The sequence below is a fragment of the Galleria mellonella genome, unplaced genomic scaffold (genome assembly GCF_026898425.1).
Source record: "Galleria mellonella isolate WM207_F2 unplaced genomic scaffold, CSIRO_AGI_GalMel_v1 utg99, whole genome shotgun sequence".
Classification (NCBI taxonomy): Eukaryota; Metazoa; Arthropoda; class Insecta; order Lepidoptera; family Pyralidae; genus Galleria; species Galleria mellonella.
The window spans coordinates 2,200,242-2,213,286 of NW_026442184.1; the positions used below are offsets into that span (position 1 = coordinate 2,200,242).

General features: G+C 35.1%; 2 protein-coding genes across 2 annotated transcripts; one reads left to right on the forward strand and one right to left on the reverse strand.

The window, feature by feature from the left end:
- Positions 1 to 1,293: 1,293 nt before the first annotated feature.
- LOC113509524 (bladder cancer-associated protein) lies at positions 1,294 to 2,066 on the forward strand. Its single transcript, XM_026892860.3, has one exon. It carries the CDS (start codon positions 1,484 to 1,486, stop codon positions 1,721 to 1,723), a length of 240 nt encoding a protein of 79 aa, XP_026748661.1. The 5' UTR covers positions 1,294 to 1,483; the 3' UTR covers positions 1,724 to 2,066.
- Positions 2,067 to 11,360: 9,294 nt separating this feature from the next.
- On the reverse strand, positions 11,361 to 12,209 carry LOC113521354 (40S ribosomal protein S28). Its single transcript, XM_026906877.3, has 2 exons — positions 11,924 to 12,209; positions 11,361 to 11,482 (listed from the first exon to the last, which is right to left on the reverse strand). Exon 1 carries the CDS (start codon positions 12,122 to 12,124, stop codon positions 11,927 to 11,929), a length of 198 nt encoding a protein of 65 aa, XP_026762678.1. The 5' UTR covers positions 12,125 to 12,209; the 3' UTR covers positions 11,361 to 11,482; positions 11,924 to 11,926.
- Positions 12,210 to 13,045: the final 836 nt, after the last annotated feature.

The following is a 13,045-nucleotide window of genomic DNA, read 5'->3' on the forward strand; positions in this document are numbered from 1 at the left end:
TATTCTAACACTTCCATAAGGTTGACTGGGAGAGAATGTTTTAGCTTTAAGCCCACCTTATGTACTGTACTAATGAATAAATTAATAGTAATAGTGAAATTACACAATACGAAACTATAACATCCTAATCCTCAGATCTGGTGGGAAAGGGATTGTTAGTAATGGAGACTGAGAATCCCATTGCTAGCAATATACCCAACCAGGTCGACCTCCTCGTGGTTCTCCCTGGAAACTATCATGGTTAATTCCTGATGAATTCATCATGATGGGCTAACTGGCCTGTTTCCATTCTCATCTATCACCCTTCACTGGTGCTCCGCCAGCGTATCCCATTAACGCAGGCGGGGTTACCATACTATTTTCACTCAACAAAAAAAAACCCTCTTTAATAATAATCCTTATTAAACGAAAGTAATATTTTGTATCCATGTATAAATGTGGTACTATTACCAAAGTATGAGGCTTTATACTCATTGCTAGCAATATACCTCATGAAATCGACCCCCAAGCTTTACCTGAACTGCTTTTTTCTGTACTTATTATCGCTCACTGGTGCCTCGTCAGTATATACCGATAACAGACTGGATTGCCATTGAATTATCACACTTAAAAAAAAATTGTAACCGATTACAGAGTCCTTTATATCTCTGAACCTTCATACTTCTGTCAAACCTGATAGCGGGCATGTCAATAACTTGTCACGGTATCATGCGATGTCACCTTATCTATCAAATTCTTGATCTCAGCCGTCACTGTCAAATGTCAAACTGTGCCAGTGCTGCCAGATTAGGAATCGCCTTTAGGCTATTTAGAAGTTTGCCGAGGCGACCGAAAATTGCAATTGAGTCGCCAGTTAGGCCACCTCGAAAAAATATTTCGGCGATTTCAGGCTATTATAGTCTAATCATGATAATTTTAAATATAATGTGAATAATATAGTAAAATAAAACAATGTTTCTAACTAACACAGCTTTTGAGAAAAAAAAACCTCCAAAAACAAACTTAGTTTTGCAGTCCAGATTTTACAATAACGATTAAAAAAATATAACTTAAAATAAGAAATTACAAATTATAATATAAATAATAATAACTATTAGGTGTCTATTTCGTATAAAGAACACATTAAGAGTTATTTTATTTCATATTTATATACGAAACTCACGGCATCTGAGTTCAACTGCCTTGACCAGTTTATTATTATGGACTACCATTGGACAATTTCAGACTAATGCAATAGAAAAAAAAACTATAAAATTATATTTGGCGAATTCTAGTCTATTGTATCTGGCAACAGTGAACTATGCTGTCTAATCAAAACTTGATCGTGAGAGGTGAGGCAGGTAAATCGCAATTGCACTTTGTGTCCATAAAAATAATGAAGTGTATTCTCATTGTGTTCGAATCATGTCGATAGCGACACAAATGCTGATTAGCATTACTGTAACACGATAGACAGTCTCCAACCGCTCGCGTAACCGTCGAAATGTATTGTTTGCAATGGTTGATCCCTGTGCTGTTAATTCCGAAGCCAGTCAACCCGGCATTAGTGAATACCCACGTGATGTTCATGGTGTTATATTTAATAGGATTTTTCCTCGAACGGAAGCCATGTACGGTGTGCAGTGTCGTCTTCCTTGCTGCAGTGATTCTCATTTGTTATAGCGGTATCGGGAATTGTTTATTTTGGGCGAGTCAGTGTGAAGGAGAGAAGTATGATACCTAGAGCTGCCCACAAGCCTTCCAGAGTTACCTATCTAACTGCTCAAAGTGCAACCAAGTGTTCCTGCCGCCTATGGATTGGCGGGAAAATGAGGGGACGCAGCTGAACGCCATGCGATTCTAACAAAATTTAAAAAAAGAATGTAAATAATACATTTTCTAATTCACTTTTAATTATTGTTGTATATAAAATAGGATGATATCTAACGAATCTTGTGCCGACATGTACTTACTCATTTCAATGTTACATTGGATAATTAAATATGTTAATATGATTATGTACAGTTATTGTTAGCGACTACTAATTATTATACCTATTATGTGAAATATAACTTGGGAATACTGTATGAATTCTTTATTTTTATAAAACATAATAGTCGGAACATATAAATACCTACTAATATTTTATTTAATATTATATATTTTGCACTAAAAATTTTGTTTTACATGAATCATTCATGATTTGTTTCCTATAGCTTGCTAATTCAATCTTACTAATCCATTAACATTACAATGTTCATATAACAGACCTTAATAGGTCTGTATATGAACATTAAACTCTGCAGGTAATACAAAATGAATCCTATTACTATATCCACAAAGTAGGTTTTCAATACCCCTGGTTTATTACAAAGTAGGCAAAGTATATCAAATGACCAAAATCACTTACTTAATGCCTTTCATATTTTGCAATCATAAGCATATATTTTGTAATATAATATAGTTACTAATATATAAAATTGCAAGCTAATCTGTCAATGTGTACTTCATTTCGATTTCACAATCTAAATTAATAATATATATGGGAAATTAATAAAAATACAGGATAGGAGGATTTTTTGTTTGTAATGAATAAATAAAAAAAATACTTAAATGTTTTTAAAAATCCTTTCCCTTATAGAAAGTCACATTATCAGACAGTAACATGAGTTATATTTTATTAAAAAAAGAAATTAAATAACTATATACCTACCCATACAAAACTGAGGTGGGTTACTTACTAGTCTCTAATATTTCTGAATCACTTGCCAATCATCCACCATTACTTCATTCTGCTGGTTACACCAGCTAATATAGCTGATGAGAGGAAAGGGATTGTTAGTAATGGGCACTATTAGCCCCATTGCTAGTAATATACATGCTGAATTCCAAGTGATTTCGTCAAGATGAGCTAATTGGTACTTTTTTAATGGGTGATAATGGAATGGTAATCCTACCCGCGCTACCAGTATACACCAATGGGGCACCAGTGAAGGATGATAGGTGAGGATGAAGCAGGTCAGTTAGCCCATCATGACGAATTCAACAAGAATTGTTCACCATGGTTTCCAGGAGGAACCACGTGGAGGTCGACCTAATAGGGCATATGCTAGCAATGGGGCTGTCAAACTCCATTCCCAACAATCCCTTTCCCCCCAGCTAATTGGTACTAGCCACTGGCACCCCACCAGCGTAATTACCGTTAGCGCAGGCGGGGTTATCATTCCATTATCATCCATTAAACAAATAGCAGGCTGAAATAACAATGGAAAATCACATATGTTCCAATTAATAGCTGTTTAAAGAGATATATATATATATATATATATATATATATATATATCGGTGGTCCAATATTTATTATTGTAATGAAGCATCCGATTGAAATGAATGCAAATATCTAACTTGTATAGAGAAGACTGAAACCACATCTTTTAATCAATTGTAAATGATAATTCTATGCACTTATACATATGTATATATATTTATCTATTTACGTATTTATTTATATATTTATTCACAATAGTGTTTGTTGTATTTACATTATTTTTACCGGTACCTTTCCTGCACTGGATTACCCAAATTATTTTCTCTCTAACTACACTGGGTTGGCTGGAAGAGATCTCTTTCAGAGATAAGTCCTCTCTTGCTAAAAAGTTGTTAAACTAATCGTCGCATGTATTGTTTAAGTGCAATAAAGAATATATTGAAAAATGGTGATAATCTTTTTACCATCAATTTCATTCAATGGAACCCAATATATAGATACGTGAACGTTACGGATATTATCCAAGCCTAATTATTACCAGTGAGAGAAGTATCACACAAGTGTTTATTCATAATACATAAAATTCATGTGAATTTATGGATAGGTAATCGTTTGTACTTTTCGACAAATTAAATGGTAATTCTAATTCATGGAAAAGTACTTATGTAGTGTGCATTGTGCATAATTTTAACATAAATAAGGATTACTTATGTAAATATATTCTGGAGTGGCGACCTTCTGAAGTGTTCCCCGACTAGGTGTCACGACAAATTATGTAAAATCTCTTAGAATAAATTATACATAAAATGCAGGATGCGTACAATGAGCACCATCATGGCACTGGTGTAACTCCACCTGTAGACTGTTGAAATGATGATTAGTAAATGCCACGTATTTTTTTTTTTTTTTTTACAATTTTAACCCTAATAAACATTTCGAAATAGAGAAAACTCTCGACTCGCCTGTATTTTTCGTGCACATGTCCGTGCGATATCTTCGTCGTATCTGAACCGATTTTGATAATTCTAACTGCAATAAATTGTTAAGACTTACTTCCGTGTTGATGTTATATTACACATACATATCTTTTTCATTCTAATCCATTCCTTGTTTTATATGAAAAAATAACAAACACCTAATCGTATATTTATTCTTACAAACTCGCATTCATAATTTTAATAGGATTAGGATTTCTATCCTACTATTTTTTTTTTTTTTTTGTTTTCATTCAACAAAATATTATTCACACTTGTGGCTCAATATTTTACAAATGTTATAAGTAAACATATAATTAATGTTAATTTATGAATCATTGTCTGAGACTCTATACTTACGGTTTAAAGGACGTGCCTCATAATAACTCCAACACAGCAACTATCTTATCATTTAGAATTAGGCTTAAACTACATTATCATCTTATTTTGATATAATCTCTCAATTTTGACTGTATGTTTGTATGTATTTTACACAATAAGTCGTCAATTTCGATATAATCTTCACAATCAATATGATTTACACTCCGTGTTAGTCCTGTATTAACTTTAAAAACAATACGCCCCTTCCTGTGACAGTCGGTTAAAAATACTTTACAGTTTTTTTAATGGGTGACAATGCAATGGTAACCCCGCCCGTGCTATCGGTATACGATGGCGAGATACCACTGAGAAGAAAGTAAGTCTTACCAAGAGGAACCGTGTGGAGGTCGACCTGACGGATATATTACTAACAATAGAGCTATCAGACCCAATTACTAACATTCCCTTCCCCCCAGTGAGAGATGGTAGGATGAAAGCAAATCAGTTGCCTGATTAACATGTATTTGAAATTAATCATGACTTTTTCAAACAGAACTGTTTGAAGGTCAATTAGCAATGGGTCATGAACCCATTGCTAATTGACCATGAACTGGCCATTAGGAATAATCCCTTCCCCTCACTCAATAATATCTTTTTAATGGGTGATGATGAAATGGTAACCCCGCCTGCGCTATCGATATATCCTGGCAGGGAATCAATGAGTGAACAAACATTCTCTTTTCCCCCACACTACATGTTACTAGACGCGTTGTGTACTAGGAATTCATAATTATCGAAAAGATAACATGCTCTAGAAGCAAATTGTGATTATCTGGTTGTTTATTGTTACGTGAAATCGTGTGTGTTACGTAGATACGTAGAAATCCTATGACTTAAAATGCTTTTATTATCTAAATTCTATAAACCTAAAAAAACCACAGGCGTGGGGAAAGGACTGTTCATAATGGGGTTTTAACAGTTCTATTGTAAGCAATACACCCTGTCAGGTCGACCTCCACGCGGTCTCTGTTAAAAACCATCTTGATTAATTCTTGTGGAATTCGTCACGATGTGCTAACTGACCAGCTGTCATCCTCACATGTCATGTTTCCCTGGTACACCGCCAGTGTATACCGACAGCACTGTCGAGGTTAACATTTCATCTTCACCCATTAAGAACTAACATTATCCTTAAATAACCCATCACTCATTAGTACCCCGCCACCGTAAAGCGTAGGTAAAGTTCCTTTTTTTTTTAACGGAACATTATAGTGTCGCATTATTGTATAATTTTTTATGCTACTTGGAATGGCAAACAAGCTGACGATCTACCTGATAGAAAGTGGTAACCGTCGCTTATAGACATTCCCATTCAATGCTTTTAATTAAAAAGAAATAATTATGAAAGGATTTAAATAATTATGTTTACTACAAAGGACAGAAGGGGAAAAATGTTGGGACACTTGATGCGACACGACGAACTTATGAACATTATAATAGAAGGAAGGAGGGGGAGAGAGAGACCGAAACATAGTTACATCAGGCAGATCAAGGAAGGAGTTGGTGTCGTGTCGTATCAAGAGGTGAAAAGACTCGCTGAAAATCGTAGTGAGTGGCATGAGCTCCACTGACAAGAGCGCAGCTCTTAAATAGGATAGATAGATTACAAAATTATATTATTGCAAATTTATAATGTAAGATTTTACGTCTTTATTTAATTATCTGATAAACATAAGCACCGATTATGTTTATAATTACTTTAATACCTATTAGAATAATAAAATTAATACACTCACGCTTGTTTATCGGTTTTTGAATTTTTCTACGTGTGCATTGTTTTTGTTACGCGATATCTTCAACTGAAGTGTGAAAGCGATTTTGATGACTATTTTGGTTTTTTTTTTTTTTGGAGTATGTATATAAAGTAGACCCGGCACGTAACGTTATTTTTTTTAATGGATACACCGGCGGGGCACCAGTGAAGGATGATAGGTGAGTATGAAGCAGGTCAGTTAGCCCATCGTAACGAATTCAACAAGAATTGTTCACGATGGTTTCCAGGGGGAACCACGTGGAGGTCGACCTAATAAGGCATATTGCTAGCAATTTTGCTGGCAAACTCCATTACTAACAATCCCTCCCCCCCCCCCCACGTAACGTTATTGTCTTTTTCAATATAAATTAATTAAAAGGCAACAAAGTATTTTTTTTAATACAGACATATACTAAAACTATCCCTAAATAGCTTAAGATTGTATTCAAAACAGTTATTTTGATTAAAAAACTAAACTACTGAATCGATTTTAATAAAATTTCTATAACACCAATCTGTAAGTATATCCTTTGAGATGAAAATAGAATTTTCCAAATCGGTTTATAACTATATTTTTAATACACAATTGGGACTTAACGCGATGTAAAGGTCTTAACAGGTAAATATGTAGTACCTACCAGTTTATAATTGACGAAGTAACAAAAATTTTTTTTATACAACTTAGAATGGCAGACAAGCTGACGGCTCACCTGATGGAAAGTGGTAACCGTCGCCTATAGACATGAGCAGTAGCATGAACATAACAGAGTATACTGTTTCGCCCATGATACCCCCCATGCGTTGCCATTCCTGAGGACTCAGGTGTTATTCCTCTGTACCCAGTAAATTCACACCATATCTCACCCTTCAAACCGAAACACAGCCATGCAAACACAACTGCTTCACGGTTGAAAGACGAATGAAATAGACGTACCCAAGCAATCGACTTTTGTACAAAGTCTCCCTCTGGTGAGTGTAACAAACATAAAAATAAACAATAAAAATATTGATGACACGATTTGAGAACCTCGAACAAATGAAAATATACACTCAACTTTGATTTATACTACCGTTGAATATCAACAGACCGTCTTATGCGTCGATCGGACATTTGTTTACAATTCCATTTAATTCTATTGATACAGCCTATGAGGCAAAACAACGTTTGTTGGATCAGAAACGATTCGGCGTCCAAACATCCGAATTGATTCGGCATTCAAACAAACAATTGGTAGTTGGTTAAAATTCTATACTATCAGGAAATAACTAGCCGGAGAACCGAACCGGCACTTCATTCACGCAAAACAGTAATCCTGAGACTATGCGACGGATGTCGTCCATTCAGTTCAATTGTTGCATATTGCATGTACGACCCGGGGTCAAAGTAATCTGTAAAGTGACGCACTCGGATGGTTTTTTTTTTAATGGATCAATAGATAATCCCGGCTGCACCACTGTTTTACGCTGGCGGATTACCAGGGAGGGATAATAAGAGAGGATGAAATCAAATCGGTTGACCCATCGTGACGTATTTATGTGACAATGATTCCACGAAGATCGAATAGAATTCAACCGGATAGAGCTAATTGTCAACAATGGGACTGCTAGACCCCCTGCCCCTATCCCTCTGTTCCATAATCCCCTCCTACATTCGCATGTGAGTATACCCAGAGGAATTTCAGAAAATCCATAGAGAATGCTCGAGTCATAAAATGTATTCAAAATTTTGATGACAATGCATGAGGGATATTTTTTTAATGGGTGATAATGAATAGGTAACCCCGCCTGCGCTAACGGTGTACACTGGCGGGGCACCAGTGAGGGATAATAGGTCAGGATGAAAAGGCAGATTTTTTTTTGATGGGTAAAAATGGTATGGTAACCCCGCCTGCGCTAACGGAATACGCTGGCGGAGCACCGGTGAAGGGTGATAGATGAGAATGAAAACAGGCCAGTTAGCCCATCATGATGAATTCATCAGGAATTAACCATGATAGTTTCCAAGGAGAACCGCGAGGAGGTCGACCTGGTTGGGTATATTGCTAGCAATGGGATTCTCAGTCTCCATTACTAACAATCCCTTTCCCCCAAAGAAAAGACAGATTAGCCCATCGAAATGAATACACTTGAAATTCAGCACAATGGTTTCTAAGATGGACCCTGTGGAGGTCGACCTTGCAAGTAAAGGGCCCCTTAGTCTCCATTATTAACAAATATGATGAATATTAAGGATATCACAACCATACTATATTCTTCATTGTCTATAGGCGACGGTTACCACTTACAACAAGTTACAAGTTATTGACTATCGAACTGTCGATATGCAAATATAACTTAATACACGCAACGTCAACCTATTTACCTAGTTTTATAAATAAAACCACTATTTACACGAGATAAGCAGCTAAATGTGCAAGGTTCAACTATGCACTACACGTATATGAACTATAAACTGTGCTAATTAAATAAAACACAGAAATATACTAGATAACATATAATAACTTATTTGAACTATTAGTATCAAGTCCAAGTAGACCTAAATGCGAGAAAGGGATTGTTAGTAATGGGGAATAACTGACCCATTGCTAGCAACACACAGATGGGCCGTCAGCTTGTTTGCCATTCTAAGTAGCAATAAAAAAAAAACACCTTATCAGGTCGTTCTCCACGTGATTCCCTCTAGAAACCATCGTGGTTATTTCTAGTGGAATTCGTCGCGATGAGCTAACTGACCTGCTTAGGGGGAAAAGGATTTTTAGCAATGGAGTTTGACAGCCCAATTGCTAGCAATATACCTTATTAGGTCAACCTCCACGTGGTTCCCCCTGGAAACCATCGTGAACAATTCTTGTTGAATTCGTCACGATGGGCTAACTGACCTACTTCATCCTCACCTATCATCCTTCACTGGTGCCCCGCCAGTGTATACCGATAGCGCGAGTGGGGTTACCATTCCATTATCATCCATTTAAAAAAACTGACCTGCTTTCATCGTCACCTATCTTTCCTCACTGGTGGCCCGCCACCGTATACCGATAGCGCGGACGAGGTTAACATTTCATTATCACCTATTAAAACAAATAAGTAGACCTACAAATAATACTAATGAAAGGTTTCTTATATTTAATAAAATTATATAATACAGTATTGATATTCTTCATCACAGGTCTCCCCTATACTGCCATAAGGAATGATTCCAAGGCACCTGCATCTACTGACTCCCTGCAATGCATTCAATGTCGCAGCTCCATCTAGTGGAAGGTCGACCTACGCTACATTTACTGAACAGGGTCGCCACTCAAGAACCTTTCTTCCCTATCGATTGTCGACTCTTCGAGCTATGTGACCAGGCCATTGCCACTTGAGCTTGATATTTTCATAAATATGTGAATGTATCAAGGGCGAATCTGCCGCGGTATTTCATGTCCGCCAATATCTAGTAGATAATTAAAATATTTCGTAATTACTACCAAAGAAGCTATTTCTAGAACTGATATAAGACATCTCTGTCTGAATGCAGATCCACTAGCATTAAGTAGACATTGCGTCTCTTTGCATTTTTTATAATATACATATAATAATAATACTAAACTTTATTTCCTTAAATGAAATTAGTCTATGGTACAATATAGCTATGACCCATCACTAGTGCGAAGTCATAGCCTTCGTGGAAGTCAAAGCAAGAAATTTAAAAGTTATGGTTCCACGAATAAGTTTAATTTAAATATGTAACATTTAACACATATTATTAGGAGTGTTCAGAAGAATTATTCAGATTAATACCAGCTACTGAATTTCATCACCATACAACCCGCTATTAGCTAAAGTTCCATCCCAACCATCTGTTAGTTTTTTTTAATGGATGATCGTCTGCGCTAACGGTATACGCTGGCAGGGCACCAGTGAGGGATGATAGATGAGAATGAAAAGGCAGGTCAGTTAGCCCATCGTGATGAATAGACCTGGCATTCAGCAAGATGGTTTCCAGTGGAGACCACAGGAAGATCGTCCTGATAGGGCATATTGCTAGCGATGGAACTGATAGTCCACCGTCCGCTTGTTACCATATAGCACCTTAACAACTTAACCAATCATTATGAAATTTGGTATACACATAGTATATGGGATGGAGATGGATATAGGCTACATTTTATCCCAGTCAGTAAACAATAATGCTGTTCATGTCTATAGACAACAATTACTATTGTCCATCAGTTGGATGGCAGCTCCTTTGCCATTCTATATTGCTTAAAAAACTTTAGTAAACAAGAAAGGGCAAAGATACACTATCATTGTGCTATGTAAACATTTCAATTTTAAAACAATAAAGTGGTTCTATTCTAATAACTAAAACTGTATTTGCCAATGTACATGTGTTTGAATATTAAAACATTCTAATAAATTGTGTAGGCATCAGATGTATACAAAAGTATGATAAGAAATGTCTGTATGGATTGTTGAAGATTCTGTTACTATTTTGAGAAAAAGAAAACAAATCATCCTCCATATTGAGTCTGGACAAACTGTGAGTTGGAAATCAAATTATTATATTATCCATTTGAAAAGTCAAAATAAATTTGGCTGTTTCACCACCCAACAAGGTATTTACAACAATAACCTCAAATTGCATTCTAACATTAAACATTCACATGAGGTTATGTTGGTCCCAACATTAGCATCAGAATGTCACAATCCCACACTGCTCCCTTCACATTTCTGATGATCTGCGACTCAAAATAGATTGACATTGTACAAGAAAAATTTTTACTGTATGGCATAATAAATAAACAGACGTCTTTTCAAATTTATAATGTTAGTAGTATATCTATTTATTTCACTCTCTCAATTACAATATCTAAAAGGTTTGTATGTAATTATTAGTACTGTTTTGGATTATATAGTATAAATAAATAGGACTAATGTAATAAAGAAATAAACAGTCCCGAACTAAGTAGAGCTTATACTATGGGTAGTAAAACAAGTAATAATGAAAAAATAAACAAAATACACAGTTAGGTAATTTATTACGAGCTGTTCACAGAGATGGTCATCTTTGACGGTTTCTTAAAGAATACATAATATAAATGGTTATTATAATGTGACTTAACCTACGCTCCTGTACCACATCTGAAACAAAAAATATATCATGAAACTATTATATCAATAAGTTTGTAAACAGCTATTTGTATTCATATAATTTTAAGTTTTTTAAAATAATGTTCATAGATCCATAACATTTACATTAACACATGCTGTTGGATACTTTTATTTAATCTGTGAATCTTAATACAGTCTAATGGCATGTACCTTGTTTTTTTAGATATTTACAAGTGTCGTATAATATACTTTTTTCTATCATCATAATTTCAGTCCATTATCCGTTCACTCCTGGACATAAGCCTCCTCCATTTTTTCCATACATAACATTAGTTACATTATGCATTTGTTTCTATTTTCCTAGACAATAAGGTATCCACAACGACATAACCTCAAATTGTATTCTAACATTATACTTTATGAGATTGTGCTGGACCTAATAATAGATGAAATTATTAAAATTATAATTACCGTTTATCTTAGCCTCCTAGCTTCACGTTCAGACTCGAGGAGCGTCAGAATGTCACCATCGCGCACTGGCCCCTTCACATTTCTGATGATCTGGCGACTGGTCTCGCCAATGAACTCAACTTTGACTTGGGTACATTGGCCCTGGGACCCGGTGCGACCCAATACCTTGACGACGCGAGCAAGAACGTTAGGCTTATCCATTTTAGCTTGGTTATCGAGCAAAACCGAAAAAATACACGTGCACTGAAGCTAGCGTGTAGAGAAAAGAAATATATTTGACAGCGCACTCTATAACGTGCAAAGATAGAACAAGCCACAGATTACAAAGGCGATGTCTAAAGTGAAATGAAATTTATTCGTAAAAAACATAACTGTAGTTTCTTAACTCAATATTAATATTATAGTTTTATAAGGGTACAGTAAAAATGTGTAAAGAAAGATATATAAAGTAAAAGTAATGAACTTTGATAAAACACAGGTACTATTCTTAGTCTATGGAATATATAGATTATATCGACAGACATAATAATATATTTGTGATTTGATCATAGACTTAGTATAACGTACTTGCTTAGCCATCAATTCATAGAGGCTGTTATATAATATTAACCTCTAGATCTGTATAATTTTTTAAAAATCATTGTTAAAAGTATATTTTATGTCCATAGATTAAGGATAATACCTGCGATCTTCATTTATGTGCTACGCAGTGATTACTTGCTCTGTAATCCTGTCTAATATCTCCAAACGATAGATAAAGGATATATTTAAGAAATTTAAAATCTACTATTATTACATAATTCAATTCTCACCATAGATTAAATATAATTTTGCTATTACAAAGATTTTGCAACTTGTTCTAAATGCGATTCTCACCCAGCGATAAAGTGATAAATCTATATTTGATGCGAATAAAAAAAAAAAAAACTGCCCTTGTCTGTATATAAATGGATTTTAAACACTATACTTATAGTGATAAGTAATCGCTACGTAACTATACTATTTTTACTTATAGGATACAATAAAACATATGAGAAACTTTTTTTTAATTAAATTCATACTTCATTTATTAATTTATTTTTAAAAAATTGTGACCTATTGTGTTCTATATTTGCGGATGTA